This window comes from Heteronotia binoei, chromosome 9 (assembly GCF_032191835.1).
Source record: "Heteronotia binoei isolate CCM8104 ecotype False Entrance Well chromosome 9, APGP_CSIRO_Hbin_v1, whole genome shotgun sequence".
NCBI classification, from domain to species: Eukaryota; Metazoa; Chordata; class Lepidosauria; order Squamata; family Gekkonidae; genus Heteronotia; species Heteronotia binoei.
Window position 1 is genome coordinate 125,904,225 of NC_083231.1, and position 13,010 is coordinate 125,917,234.

The following is a 13,010-nucleotide window of genomic DNA, read 5'->3' on the forward strand; positions in this document are numbered from 1 at the left end:
GGGTCTCTGCTCTCCTTCTGCCCCCACACCTCCCATTCATCGCTCACCATCAGCCTGCAAGGCGGGCTAGGCTGAGAGAGCCGGACAGGCCCAAGGACACTCGGGGGACTTTCTGGGCTCCCCCTGCACCCCACAGTGCCTGGAGGAAACTCCCTGCAGGAAGCCCCTGCTGGCCACTCTCACTGCCCCCCCCCGCGTTGATTTTTAAAGGCATTTGCACTCACAGCCTGACAGCTCCCATTTGCAGCCATTCAAATGGGTGTCCCTTTGTCACGTCACTTTCCCACATTCACCCACAGCAGCGAGACCTCAACTGCACACAGCCAGAAAGGCCCAGCACAGCCCACTGCCGAGGGGCAACTGCCCGCCACTGCCCAGACCCCATGCTGTGAAACTCTCCGGGCACCCATCTCTTTGCGTGGCCTTGAAAGGGGATAAATGTAAATGTCTCTTGCTTAAAAAGTGGACAGTGTGGAAGGGAGGTGTAAGGTTTACCTGCCTCCCCTGACATGGCCACAGGGAACAGCTGTGGTGCTTTGTGGGGATGATGCCCAACCATGGACAGGGTTTCCAAGGGACACAACAACTGGCAACGGGAAAGCAACACAGAACCATGCAATCAGCAATGGCCACATGGGCCAGAAGCTCTGTTCAGGCCCAGGGCAATGGGAAAGCCGGAAGCCCTCTTCTCCAGGTGATGCTCAAAAACCTTATGGCAGGAACCTGCTGGGGGGAGACCGCCTCCTTGCATGCCCTTCCCCCCTCCGAATATACAAATGGCTGCTTGCACAAACCAAGCAGGGAGGAAAAGGGGGTTCTGTTGTTGGGGGGAGGCAAAGGTTCAGCCTGACGTCTTCAGCTGGGCTGCCGGATCCACAGCATAGCTCAGGTCCTCCCTGCGCCCTCCAGCCTCCCCCCACCAACAGGTCCCCCCACTGCAGTCTTTGGTCATTCTGTAGCCCCCCACAAGCAGAACAGCCCTCTGATGACACCCCCAACCCACCCACCCCGGCTTCCACCTGCTTCCTTCCTGCCCGGCTTCTTCTCCTCCTCCTGGGCTGGCTTCAGCAGGCCACCCCGCTCCCTTCTTGGGCTCCAACACTCACCCTCCACACCACACCAACTGAGGCAGGCCTTGGCACAGCAGCCCCATGCGCACACACACACGGCTGGCACATGATCCTGCCAAGGCCTCAAGAGTGGACCCTGCAGCAAGCAGAATCTGGCCCCCACCTGGAGACGGCTGGTGTTCCACTGGCCCCCCGAGGCCAGTCCCCCTCCTGGCCACTCACCTGGGCCTCTGGCAGGGTCCTGGGAATCCCTCATGCTGAACCAGCTGCCGCTCTTTTCCCCCTCCGGCCCTCCCACGCTCCCAGCCGCACGACTCTTCCCAGCATCCTCTTTGGTGCCGCCCCGGCGGAAGAAGCCAGCCTTGGCTCTCTTCTCTTCCTTCTGGGCTTCCTCCGGGGGCCTCCCCCTCCCCGCATCGGCCGAGAAGACCATGGGCATGGCGATCTGGACAGGCTTGCCCTCCGCGTGCGCCCCCTCCTCCATCTTGGCTCTGCTGCGGTGCTTGTAGAGGGCCAGCGTCTTGACAGAGAGCTTGTCTTCTTCCTGAGCAGCCAGGATGGGCGGGGAGGGAATGAAGGCGAGGGGGGGTCTTTCTGGGGGGGCCTCTGGAAGCTGCTGCTGCTGCTGGGCCAGGGGGGGAGCTCCGCTTCGGGGGCAGGAGGTCCAGTGCTGAAGCTCTCTGCTGCCGCCGCCGTCGGTGGCTTCTTGGGCCTGCTCAGAGGGGTGGTGGCTGCAGAGGAGGGGCAGGCGGCAGGTCTGGGGGAGGGCTCCTCACAGTAAATGTGGCTCCCGTTGATGCAGAGGGAGGAGCGGGAGATGGGCTCGCTTTGCAGCTTCAAGCTCTGGACCGAACGGGACGCCGGCAAGGGGTTGATCTGGGAAACCTCATCGCTGAATGCCCTCTTGTGGGTCAGCTTGGGGAAGGCAGGAAGTCTCTCACTGGAAGGGAAGCAGGGAACAGCCAATGAAAGCGCCCCTCCCCACTCCATACCAGCCCTGCCCCCCCCAGGCCAGCCTACTCCCCGCTCACCCCACCAAGATGGACCCTGAGGTCAGAAAACTGGGCACCAACTGAGGGGCCACGAGGGAGAGAGCAAGCAGCAGAAACTGGGGTTGGCAGAGGAGGAGCTGACACTGTCTCTTAGCCCCAGACTGCCAGGTTACCAGAGAGTGAGTTAGATAGACAAGCAAACTATGGGTTTCCTTCCTGTTTACTCTCCTGCCTCTATCCCTTAGAGTGGAGACTGATAACACAGGGAAATGGCCTCCCTCCCTCTTGCTCTCCCTCTCTCTCTTTCACAGACACACAAAAAAGAAGGAGAGCATTGCTCTCATCTTTAGCACAATGGAGGCAGGATGCCTCCCAACACCCAGACCCATCCAAGTTAGTCAGATTAAACCAGGGGTGGAGAACCTTTTTTCTGCCAAGGGTCATTTGGATATTTATAACATCATTCGTGGGCCATACAAAATCATCAACTTAAAAAACAGCGCTCCGCCAAGAGAGAACGATTCAGGCCAGCAAAAATAATGCAAATAATTGTTTTTCTATTTGAAGTCATGTGGGGAGAGCCTAATTTGGGATGCGCGCACACACACACCTGGCCAGCCACCCTAGGCAAATGCCTAGGTCCAGGGGTTTTTTGTAGAGGCTGCCACGGGGCTCAGCCCAGCAATCCGCGAGGGCCAGACTGAGTGATCGCGAGGGCCATAAACGGCCCTCGGGCCAGACATTCCCCACCCCTGGATTAAACCCTGTCTTGGAGTTTTTACTATCTAGAATGCAGTTCCTGAATCAAAGGACTATGATTAGTCTCAACACTGACCAGGGACTCTGTGTGGCCGTTGTGTGCCTCTCCCAGCATGCTGGGACAAAGGGCTTCCGCTGCCTGTAGCCAAGCATCCCTCTGCTAGTGCCTGGACTATGTGTACCAGCAGGCACCCCTCCTGCCACTGGGAATGGGCACAGGAAAGGCCACAACTGGGCACCCAAAGACCACCCAGAGGAAAGGAAAACACACACCCACCCCAGGCCAAGTGCGGAGGGAGGACATCGTCTCCCTTTTCTGGTACTCACACCTCCCCCTCTTTGGAACAGGGGTGCGGGGCTGAGGCATGAAGCTTCCAGCCTCCTCACAGCTCAACAGGTTAGCACGGAGGAGGAGGAGGAGGAAAACGAAGAGGAGAAAGAGTCCCAAGAGCTGGGCGGCCCATGGGAGCCAGCCCGTTTGGCTCCAGGCAGGAATGGCAACACTTCAAGCACAGCTGCCACCAGGACCACTGCATGAGGCTTCAGAACACGAATCGCATCACCCTGCCTGGGGTGAGAGAGTAGCTAGAAGCCGGTGGTCCTCAGGCCAGCAACCCCACTGGCATCCCGGGCACCTGGTTCCAAGGCTCCTCTTTCCCGCTCTCTCTCTCTCTCTGGCAGAACCCAAGACAGCAGGCCAATTGTCAAGCACGCTAATTTCTGTAACCTAAATTTTTTTTAGACAAGGACACAGAGCAGGTCACCAGCTCTCTTCTGCTCCTCCCTTATTTGCAACCATTGGGCAAGTAATAAATCCATCTGGCCCAGGGATGTTTATGCTACAGCCTGGCTGGTATTATTTTCAAGTCGCCTCTCCCACAGGTTCACACAGACAACTCTATCTTCTTCCAGCAAGGCTGATGTTTCCAACAGCCTAAATTCCTTAGCGGTAAAATAGATAGTTGTTTAGCAACCTTTGAACCTGTGACTCAATGATGCATCTGTATGGTACCCTTTGATGATGTCCTACACAGCAACTGTGTAACTTTGTATACATCATTATTCCCAAGGCTTGTGTCCTTGGTATAGCTCCTGAGTTCCTAACAATAAAAGAGCTTTGATTTAAAACAAAAGACTGCTTATTGAGAAATGCGCTTGACACCAATCCAGTGCTCCCCCCTCCCCAAGCCCTCTCTGGGCCCACCGCCTTCCTCCTCTGGGCTCCTCTCTATCTTGGCTGCAGCTTCCACCGTCCAAACTGGCCCAGGAGGCACCAGAGGACACAGGGATGGCCACAAGCAGAGACGGCTTTAGAAGAAGAAGAAGACTGCAGATTTATACCCCGCCCTTCTCTCTGAATCAGAGACTCAGAGCGGCTCACAATCTCCTATATCGTCTCCTCCACAACAGACGCCCTGTGAGGAGGGGTGGGGCTGAGAGGGCTCTCCCAGCAGCTGCCCTTTCAAGGACAACTCTGCCAGAGCTCTGGCTGACCCAAAGCCATTCCAGCAGGGGTTGTGGGGAATAATGGAGGAGAGGGAGGTCTCTCAGGGGTTCTTAGCCATGGCAACTGAGGGGGACCTCCACAGGCAGAGGCAGTCAGCCTCTGAATCCCAAGGCCAGGAGGCCAGCTCAGGGGGAAGGCCTCAGCCTCCATGCTGACATTCCCGAGGACCCGGCTGGCCAAGAGGCCGCTGCCAGGCCCACTCCAGCAGGGCTCTTCTGAGGAGAGGAGCAGGCCACGCAGACGGCAGCCTCTTCTTACCGGAGGAGCGGTCAGTGGGGAGGCTGGCATGCCGGCTGGGCGAGGGGGCTGCTGCTGGCTCTGGGGCAGCCAGGCCCACCATGCTGCTGGCCGAGGAGACGGTGCTGTCGGAGCCGAGGGAGAGGCTGGACTGAGTCAGAGAGGACTTGCGCAGCTTGTTCTTGAAGAAGAAGGCCCCCGCCCCCTTTGGCCTTCCTGCCCCCCAAGCCCAGCTCTTCCTCGAGGGCCCCACTGCTGCTGGGCACGATGGCGGAGGCCGATTCCAGATCATACTGCCGCCGGCCTTTCATCTTGTCTCTCAGCTTGCCGAAGGGCGACCGGGGCTTGTCCTTGACAGACAGGTCAAACATGCTGGCCGTCAGACTGTGGCGGGAGAACTCGATGCTGACCTGGATCTCCCCGCGCTCCTTCTCCTTCTTCCCAGGTTTGGAGTGGAGTCTGTGCCATCTGGAGACAGAGGGGAGAAAAGAGAAAAGAGAAGAGACTGGATTTATACCCCGCCTGTCACTGCCTGAAAGAGTCTCAGAGGGGCTTCCAATCTCCTTTCCCTTCCCCTTCCCACAAGATAGGTGGAACTGAGAGAGCTCTGACAGACACTGCTCTTGAGAGGAACAACTGTGAGAACTTGTGGCTGACCCAAGGTCACATCAGCAGGTGCATGTGCAGGAGTGGGGAATCAAACCCAGTTCTCCCAGGTAAGAGTCAGCACACTTAACTAGTACATCGAACACACAACACTTCCCCCCCACCCCCAAATCAACTCCTGAGCCTCCGGTGCAGTGGAAGAATACCTCCCAGTATCAAATTCCCTTGAGCTCGAATAAGTCAGCCAGCTCACAACGGGGACAAGGAGGGGGGTCTTCAGGGTAAGGTTTGCCCCCTCACTCACACACCGATGATGCCAGACCTCAGATCCATCCAGCAGGGTTGCCACTTGGACCAGGTCAGGCCTCAGTCCAATCCCAAGTTCCACTAGGAAGGCCTGCGGAAGCATTCGGCACATGCACAGACAACGCCAGTGGGCGAGCTGACGCCACAAAGCATCTGTACTGTGTGATACGTTCTCACAGCTCATCACCACATTTTGTCTGGCCTGCAGAGAGCTCCCCCAGACTGTAGAACAAGACTCATGGAGGGACTCCGAGTGCCCACCTCATGCTTTATCCACCTGGGAGCACCTTGATCTACTTCAGGTGAGGCCCTTCCTTCCTTCCTTCCTTCCTTCCTTCCTTCCTTCCTTCCTTCCTTCCTTCCTTCCTTCCTTCCTTCCCTCCTCCCTTCCTTCCTTCCTTCCTTCCCTCCCTTCCTTCCTTCCCTCCCTCCTCCCTTCCTTTCTTCCTTCCTTCCCTCCCTCCTCCCTTCCTTTCTTCCTTCCTTCCTTCCTTCCCTCCCTCCTTCCTTCCTTCCTTCCCTCCCTCCTCCAACATACGTGTTGCCCACCCCTCCCCCGTGAAGTAACTGAGGCTCAGAGAGGGCGCTCAGATCGCCTGCAGACCTTCATGGCAATGTCTGGATTAGAACCCGAGTCTTTCCGCAGCCCAGCGCTAACCACTTCATCGTCCTGCCTCTCCCTGCAAAAACACCTCCAACAGCCTGTGCAAGATGTCACTGCCAAGACCTTTGCCCTATTTGCTGCCTGAAATCCGTACAGAGACCTTCCTTCTAAGAGGTTCTCCGCACAAAAGGCACACGACGCATACAATTTCATTTCCTTCAGCAGCCTCAACACAGTTACTGAGGGGGACAAGACTGTGCCACGACTCACAATTCCTCACCCTTCAGAGTCCAGCTTCACTTCAGTCAAGAGCAGGCAAGCTGGGCTCTGTCCTGGAAGGATCAGGCCTGCAGGGCACAAGAAGTGGCAAAGAGGCCTCTGGGCCTTCCCTGGGGCAGAACCAGCTGCACGCCCCGCCCCCAGCAGCCAGGGCTCCCAGCCAGAAAACAAGAGAGACCCAAGGCCTCCAAGCCAAAGAGGAGGGGCCTGCCCATGTGGCATTCTCTGTGGTGACCCCCACACCTTGTGGAACGGCCTGCCTGAGGAGGTCAAGAAGGGTCCCCACACACACACACACACACACACACACTTTGCTCCTTCTGCAGCAGTGTTCCCGAGGGCATGTTTATCAGGGGATTAGAAGTGCAGGCGAATGGAACAGTTCAGGAGGGCACCTTCATAACAAAAGAGGATTGTACTACATACACTACATAACACCGGCTTTTCCAGCATTGTCTTGCACCTTGTAATCCACTTCCTGTACTGTAAAGTAATGAAGCCCCCCTTGGAAAGGCCACTTTAAGACCCCCCCCCCCCCGCTTTCTGCAACAAATTCAAGAGCAACACCAAACAGAGCACCTTGAAGGCAAAGGGGCATCCACCGCAGCATCCGCTTGCATGAGTCACAGGGAGTTCCGGCTCACCAAAGCCGCTGCTGGGATAGATGCCGCTAGCCCTGGAAGCCGGCCTTCTCTTGCTCCTAAGCACTAACACAACAACTCCCCGGAATCAACAAACACAACAAATTATCTGCATGGGATGCGGCGGGGGGGGGGGGGAGGGAGGGGTAAGAACTCAACTAATTTGGGAGTCGAGACTGAATCCAAGCAGATGAAGAGCTTCAAGCCGGTATCCCCCAAACCTGAACCCAGACCCCAGAATTTATTTGCTTGATCTTGGAACACAGGACAGGAGGGACCCTAAAATTATTCCAGTAAATTATTTTGGTCTAAAGCAACAGAACACAGTTTGAGTCCTTTAAGGCCAACAGAGTTTAAATCTGGGTACAAGCTTCTACCTAGAATTAAACGTTGTTGGTCTTAAAGGTGCCGCAGGACTCAACCTTCCTTTTATTATTATACTGCAATTCTTAGTAAAACTGGATTCTAGCCAATGTGAGGCCTATAAAAATTTCTCCTTCCTGTGCGAGGGAGGGAGGGAGGGAGGAAGGAAGGAAGGAAGGAAGGAAGGAAGGAAGGAAGGAAGGAAGGAAGGAAAATGGAGGGAGGGACGGAGGGGAGGGAGGGGAGGAAGGAAAATGGAGGGAGGGACGGAGGGGAGGGAGGGGAGGAAGGAAAATGGAGGGAGGGACAGAGGGGAGGGAGGAAGGAAAATGGAGGGATGGAGGGAGGAAGGAAGGAAGGGAGGAATCCTGACCTCCCCCCAGCACTTTTCTCACATGCAAACTGCTGAGAGGTTGGGGGGGGGGGATTTCTGCAGTTGAAGCATCTGAAGTCAGCCAAGCCTTCTCCCAGAAGGCGGCTGGCACAGAAGAGGTCTCCCCTGTCCTGGTGAGAGAGACTGAGCCAGCCCACTTCAGCACAAACAGCTCTCAGCCTCACCAAGATGAATCCCTTCTGCCCCCGTGAGGTCTCCCTCTGTGGGCCCACCCTAGGCAAACGCAGTCCCTCAACAGACTGGTCCAATGGGCTTGGGGAAACCCCTTTCCATCCACCACCAGGGGCAGCAAAACCTCGCGGAATACAGAGCTTCGGGAAACCAGTTCCGAGCCCAACCCTTCCAAAGCTGGCTTCGCTTCTCCCAACAGGCTGAGCAGAGCAGAGGTGCAGAAAAATCCCTTTTGCTGACTCATTCGTGCCAGGAACACCACAGAGGCAGAAGCCAGGGGGGGAGGCCTCTCCACAGCCCCTTGGACAGCCCACCTGTTCTCCTCTCTGCAGTGGGTGAGGGGAGCAAAGGCCCCAGCGGGAAGCCACAAAGAAAAGCCAGCATCCACTTGGCCTGGCAGTGGCCAAGGAAGAGCTCCAGTGCCCAGGTGCCAGGAGCGGAAGGAGGAGGCCACTGCAGGCCATGCTGCCAAGGGCTGACCCAGGCACTCCAGGCAGCAGAAGCCCAGCGCAGCAGAGCACCGAAGGCTCCCTCGGGAGGCTGATGCCCCCCCCCCACTCCCCAGTGCAGGTGAAGGGGTCAGCAGCCACTGAGCAGGACAAGGGCTGGTGCTCCAGACCCCAAAAGCAGCAGCAGCCCCTGGCCCTGGGAGTAACAGGACAGCCCCACAGCAGATGAGCCAGTGTGGTTAAGGGCGTCAGACTAGGATCCAGGTTCAAATTCCCACTGTTGCCATGGAAACCTGCTGGGCGACCTTGGACCAGCCATACTCTCTCAGCCGAGCCTACCTCACAGGGTTGTTGTGAGTATAAAATGGAGGGGCCTAATGCCAGCCGTTTTGGATCAAATAAATAAAATGTGAGGGTTTGAAGACAGACTGCTGAGTTCAACTTGCCAAGCGGGTAACACAACCCTCCCCAGCCCCATGGGAGGGTGCTGGACAGTTGGGTCAGGGGGCTTCTGACGGCTTTACAGAAGAGCCTCCTGCTAGTTTTCATTGGAAACAAACCCGGGTGCCACATCTCCTGCCTCTCTGCACCTGCCGCAAGAAGTCACCCAGTGGGGAAGGAGGAAGAAAAGGATGCTGCCGTTCGTTACCTCCATGTTTGAGAGGAGACAAATGCGGTATGCTAATTTGCTGTTCACCCTCTGCCTAAATGTATGGACCATTAACTTCCACTCCAGCGTATCTGAGGAAATAGACATGCACACCAAAGCACATACCCTGGATAAAACATTGTTGGTATGCGATAAGGGTTTCCTTTCTGAACCATTTGGGGAAACCTTTCTGCAACCTGGAGGGCTCCCAGCAGTTCCCAAAAAACAAGGCTGGGGGAAAGAGAGAACGAAGGAAGAGAGAGATGTGCATGGCTGCTGAGATGGCGGGAGGGAGGGCCTGGTGGGGTAAGGACGATCCCACAAACATGCTTTACTGAGCCCTGGTGGAAAAGCGCCAGACTCCAGGAGCACCTTAAAGACTGACAGCACCGGTGCCAGGGGACGGAAGGAGCTTTCCTGAGATTTGAAGAAGCAGCTGCAGTGACTCCCGAAAGCTCCTCCCCTGCGAGCCCTGAAGGAGCTCCCAGTCCCAGGCTCTGCCTCTTTTCTCCTGCTCCAGACAGGCTGACAACAGCTCCCCATCTTCAGGATTAGTCCATTTGCTGACATCACGCCAAACCCTACAAGCTAGAAGCCAGCTGGCACAGCCCCATTTCAAGTGCACAGAGAGGGGGAGCTGCGTAGCGCTCATCCTCAGCCAGCCAGATCCTGCTCTGCAAAACTAGAAGAAGATACTGGATTTATATCCCGCCCTCCACTCCGAAGAGTCTCAGAGCGGCTCACAATCTCCTTTCCCTTCCTCCCCCACAACAGACACCCTGTGAGGTAGATGAAGATATTGGATTTATATCCCGCCCTCCACTCCGAAGAGTCTGAGCGGCTCACAATCTCCTTTCCCTTCCTCCCCCACAACAGACACCCTGTGAGGTAGATGAAGATATTGGATTTATATCCCGCCCTCCACTCCGAAGAGTCTCAGAACGGTTCACAATCTCCTTTACTTTCCTCCCCCACAACAGACACCCTGTGAGGTGGGTGGGGCTGGAGAGGGCTCTCCCAGCAGCTGCCCCTTCAAGGACAACCTCTGCCAGAGCTACGGCTGACCCAAGGCCATGCTAGCAGGTGCAAGTGGAGGAGTGGGGAATCAAACCCGGTTCTCCCAGATAAGAGTCCGAACATTTAACCACTACACCAAACTGGCTCTCCCCCCACCCCCCACCCCAACCTCCAACACACACACACCCAGGGAGTATGCAAGCTAAGCAGCAGCTGACCGCTTCTAAGGACACAGCGGCTTCCCCACCCCCCTCCCCAGCAGGCAATACTAGTCTGCCTTCTGCAGACTCAGCTCCCCAGGGCACCATCCTGCAGGGAAGCAGACGGGCCGGACAAGGCAGGGCTGAACAGAAGGGCTTGCCGGGCCTCTCTCAGCCAGGCAGGGCAAAGGCCAAAGGCTCTGCCTCCCCCCCCCTCCCCCCGCTGCATTCCACTGCACTGTTTCCACAGAAAGCAGTCAAATGGCATCCCGCCCCCCAACACACACACACCCTGAGCTTGACAGAGGAGAGGGGATGTTTCCTGAAGAATCCTGCCAGGCAGGCCCCGAAGGCCTCAGCTCCAGTAGCCCCCCTCAGCCTTCCTCAGAGCCACCAGCCCCCCACAAGCAGATCAAAAACACGTCTCCAAACCAGTGTTCCCTCGAAGCTGAGTTAGTGTGAGCTAGCTCAGAGTTTTGTAGCTTCTGGTTCACACATTTTTGTCTCAGCTCAGGAAAAATGGCCCCAGAGCCAGCTAATTTAAGCAGTAGCTTACAACTTTCATACATAGAAACGTGGAAGGGATCTCCAGGGTCATCTAGTCCAACCCCCTGCACAATGCAGGAAACTCATAAAGACCTCCCCCTAAATTCACAGGATCTTCATTGCTGTCAGATAGCCATCCAGCCTCTGTTTAAAAACCTCCAAGGAAGGAGAGCCCACCACCTCCCGAGGAGGAAGCCTGTTAGAATCATAGAAGAGTTGTAAGAGACCTCCAGGGCCATCTAGTCCAACCCCCTGCACAATGCGGGAAACTCACAAACCCCTCCCTCTAAATTCACAGGATCTTCATTGCTGTCAGATGGCCATCTAGTCTCTTTAAAAACCTCCAAGGAAGGAGAGCCCACCACCTCCCAAGGAGGAAGCCTGTTCCACTGAGCTCTAAACTCACAAGCACCTCCCCCTAAATTCACAGGATCTTCATTGCTGTCAGATGGCCATCTAGCCTCTGTTTCAAAGCCTCCAAGGAAGAAGAGCCCACCACCTCCCAAGGAGGAAGCCTCGTCCACTGAGGAACCGCTCTAAACTCACAAACCCCTCCCTCTAAATTCACAGGATCTTCATTGCTGTCAGATGGCCATCTAGTCTCTTTAAAAACCTCCAAGGAAGGAGAGCCCACCACCTCCCAAGGAGGAAGCCTGTTCCACTGAGCTCTAAACTCACAAGCACCTCCCCCTAAATTCACAGGATCTTCATCGCTGTCAGGTGGCCATCTAGCCTCTGTTTAAAAACCTCCAAGGAAGGAGAGCCCACCACCTCCCGAGGAGGAAGCCTGTTCCACAGAGGAGCCGCTCTAATGGTCAGGAAGTTCTTCCTAATGTTGAGCAGGAAGTAGCTCAGGAAGCAGAATTTTTGCTCACAAGATTCCCAGCTTAGAGGGAGTATTGCTCAAAACCCATTCCAACCCAAACAGCAGCATTTCAACCAAACAGCCGAAGCCACCGGAACACCTGAAGCTGCCTCACCTGGAGCCAGACCCCCCCCCCCCCCCCCCACGACTGGCAGCCGCTCCTCCCCAGGGCCGCCTCCTCCCCCACCCCAGGAGCCCTTTTAGCTGGGGATGCACCCACTCCGCCCCAGCCCCCCTCCCCAAATCCCTCTCAGCCCAGCAGCGGCTTTCTGGAGTCTCAGGCACAGAGGTCTCCCCCCCCCCCCCCCACATCCCCTGCTGTACTTGGAGGAGCTGACCTGGGACCTTCTGCAGGCCAAGCAGGGGCTCTGCCCCAGAGCCACCAGGGCCCCTTCCCCAAACCAAGCCACAACCCACACGAGAACATGGAGGGGGAGAACCCAACCATTCCAAACGGGGCAGGAAGGAGGGATCCCAGAGAGAATGCCAGAGAAAACAACATATGAAACTGCCTTCTACAGAATCAGACCCTTTTGGGGCTATCAAAGTCAGTCTTGTCCACTCAGACTGGCAGTGGCTCTCCAGGGTCTCCAGCTGAGGTTTTTCACGGCTATTTGCCTGGACCCTTTTTAGTTGGAGATGCCGGGGATTAAACCTGGGACCTCCTGCTTTCCAAGTGGATGCTCTACCACTGAGCCACCATCCCTCCTCTAATAACAGAACCTATGAAGCTGCCTTCTACTGAATCAGACCCTGGGTCCATCAAAGTCAGTATTGGTTTCTCAGACTGGCAGCAGCTCTCCAGGGTCTCCAGCTGAGGTTTTTCACGCCTACTTGCCTGGACCCTTCTTAGTTGGAGATGCCGGGGATTTAACCTGGGACCTTCTGCTTACCAAACAGATGCTCTACCACTGAGCCACTGACCCTCGCATGACCATAAGAAGCTGCTTTCTACTGAATCTGACCCCCCTCAGTCCACCAAAGTCAGTCTTGTCTCCTCAGACTGGCAGCGGCTCTCCAGGGTCTCAAGCTGAGGTTTTTCACGGCTATTTGCCTGGACCCTTTTTAGTTGGAGATGCCGGGAATTGAACCTGGGACCTTCTGCTTTCCAAGCAGATGCTCTACCACTGAGCCACCATCACTCCCCTTTAGTGACTCTCCAAGGTCTCAGCTGCGGTTTTTCACGCCTACTTGCCTGGACCCTTTTTAGTTGGAGATGCCGGGGATTGAACCTGGGACCTTCTGCTTTCCAAGCAGATGCCCTACCACTGAGCCATCGTCCCTTCCTAAAAAACAGGCAAAGTCTCCGCTGCTGGCAGAGAGGGCAAGAGGAAGGGGGAGGTCCAAAACATTGA

At 56.1% G+C, this 13,010-nt stretch overlaps 1 protein-coding gene across 1 annotated transcript in view; it reads right to left on the reverse strand.

Annotated features, from left to right (window-relative positions):
- RAB11FIP5 (RAB11 family interacting protein 5) overlaps window positions 1-13,010 on the reverse strand; it is a 65,347-nt gene that overhangs the window by 32,012 nt on the left and 20,325 nt on the right. The window contains 5 exon segments of the mRNA XM_060247441.1: window positions 1,289-1,650; window positions 1,653-1,993; window positions 1,996-2,010; window positions 4,587-4,758; window positions 4,760-5,033. Of these exon segments, the coding sequence (XP_060103424.1) occupies window positions 1,289-1,650; window positions 1,653-1,993; window positions 1,996-2,010; window positions 4,587-4,758; window positions 4,760-4,936 (1,067 nt within the window). The 5' untranslated portion in view covers window positions 4,937-5,033.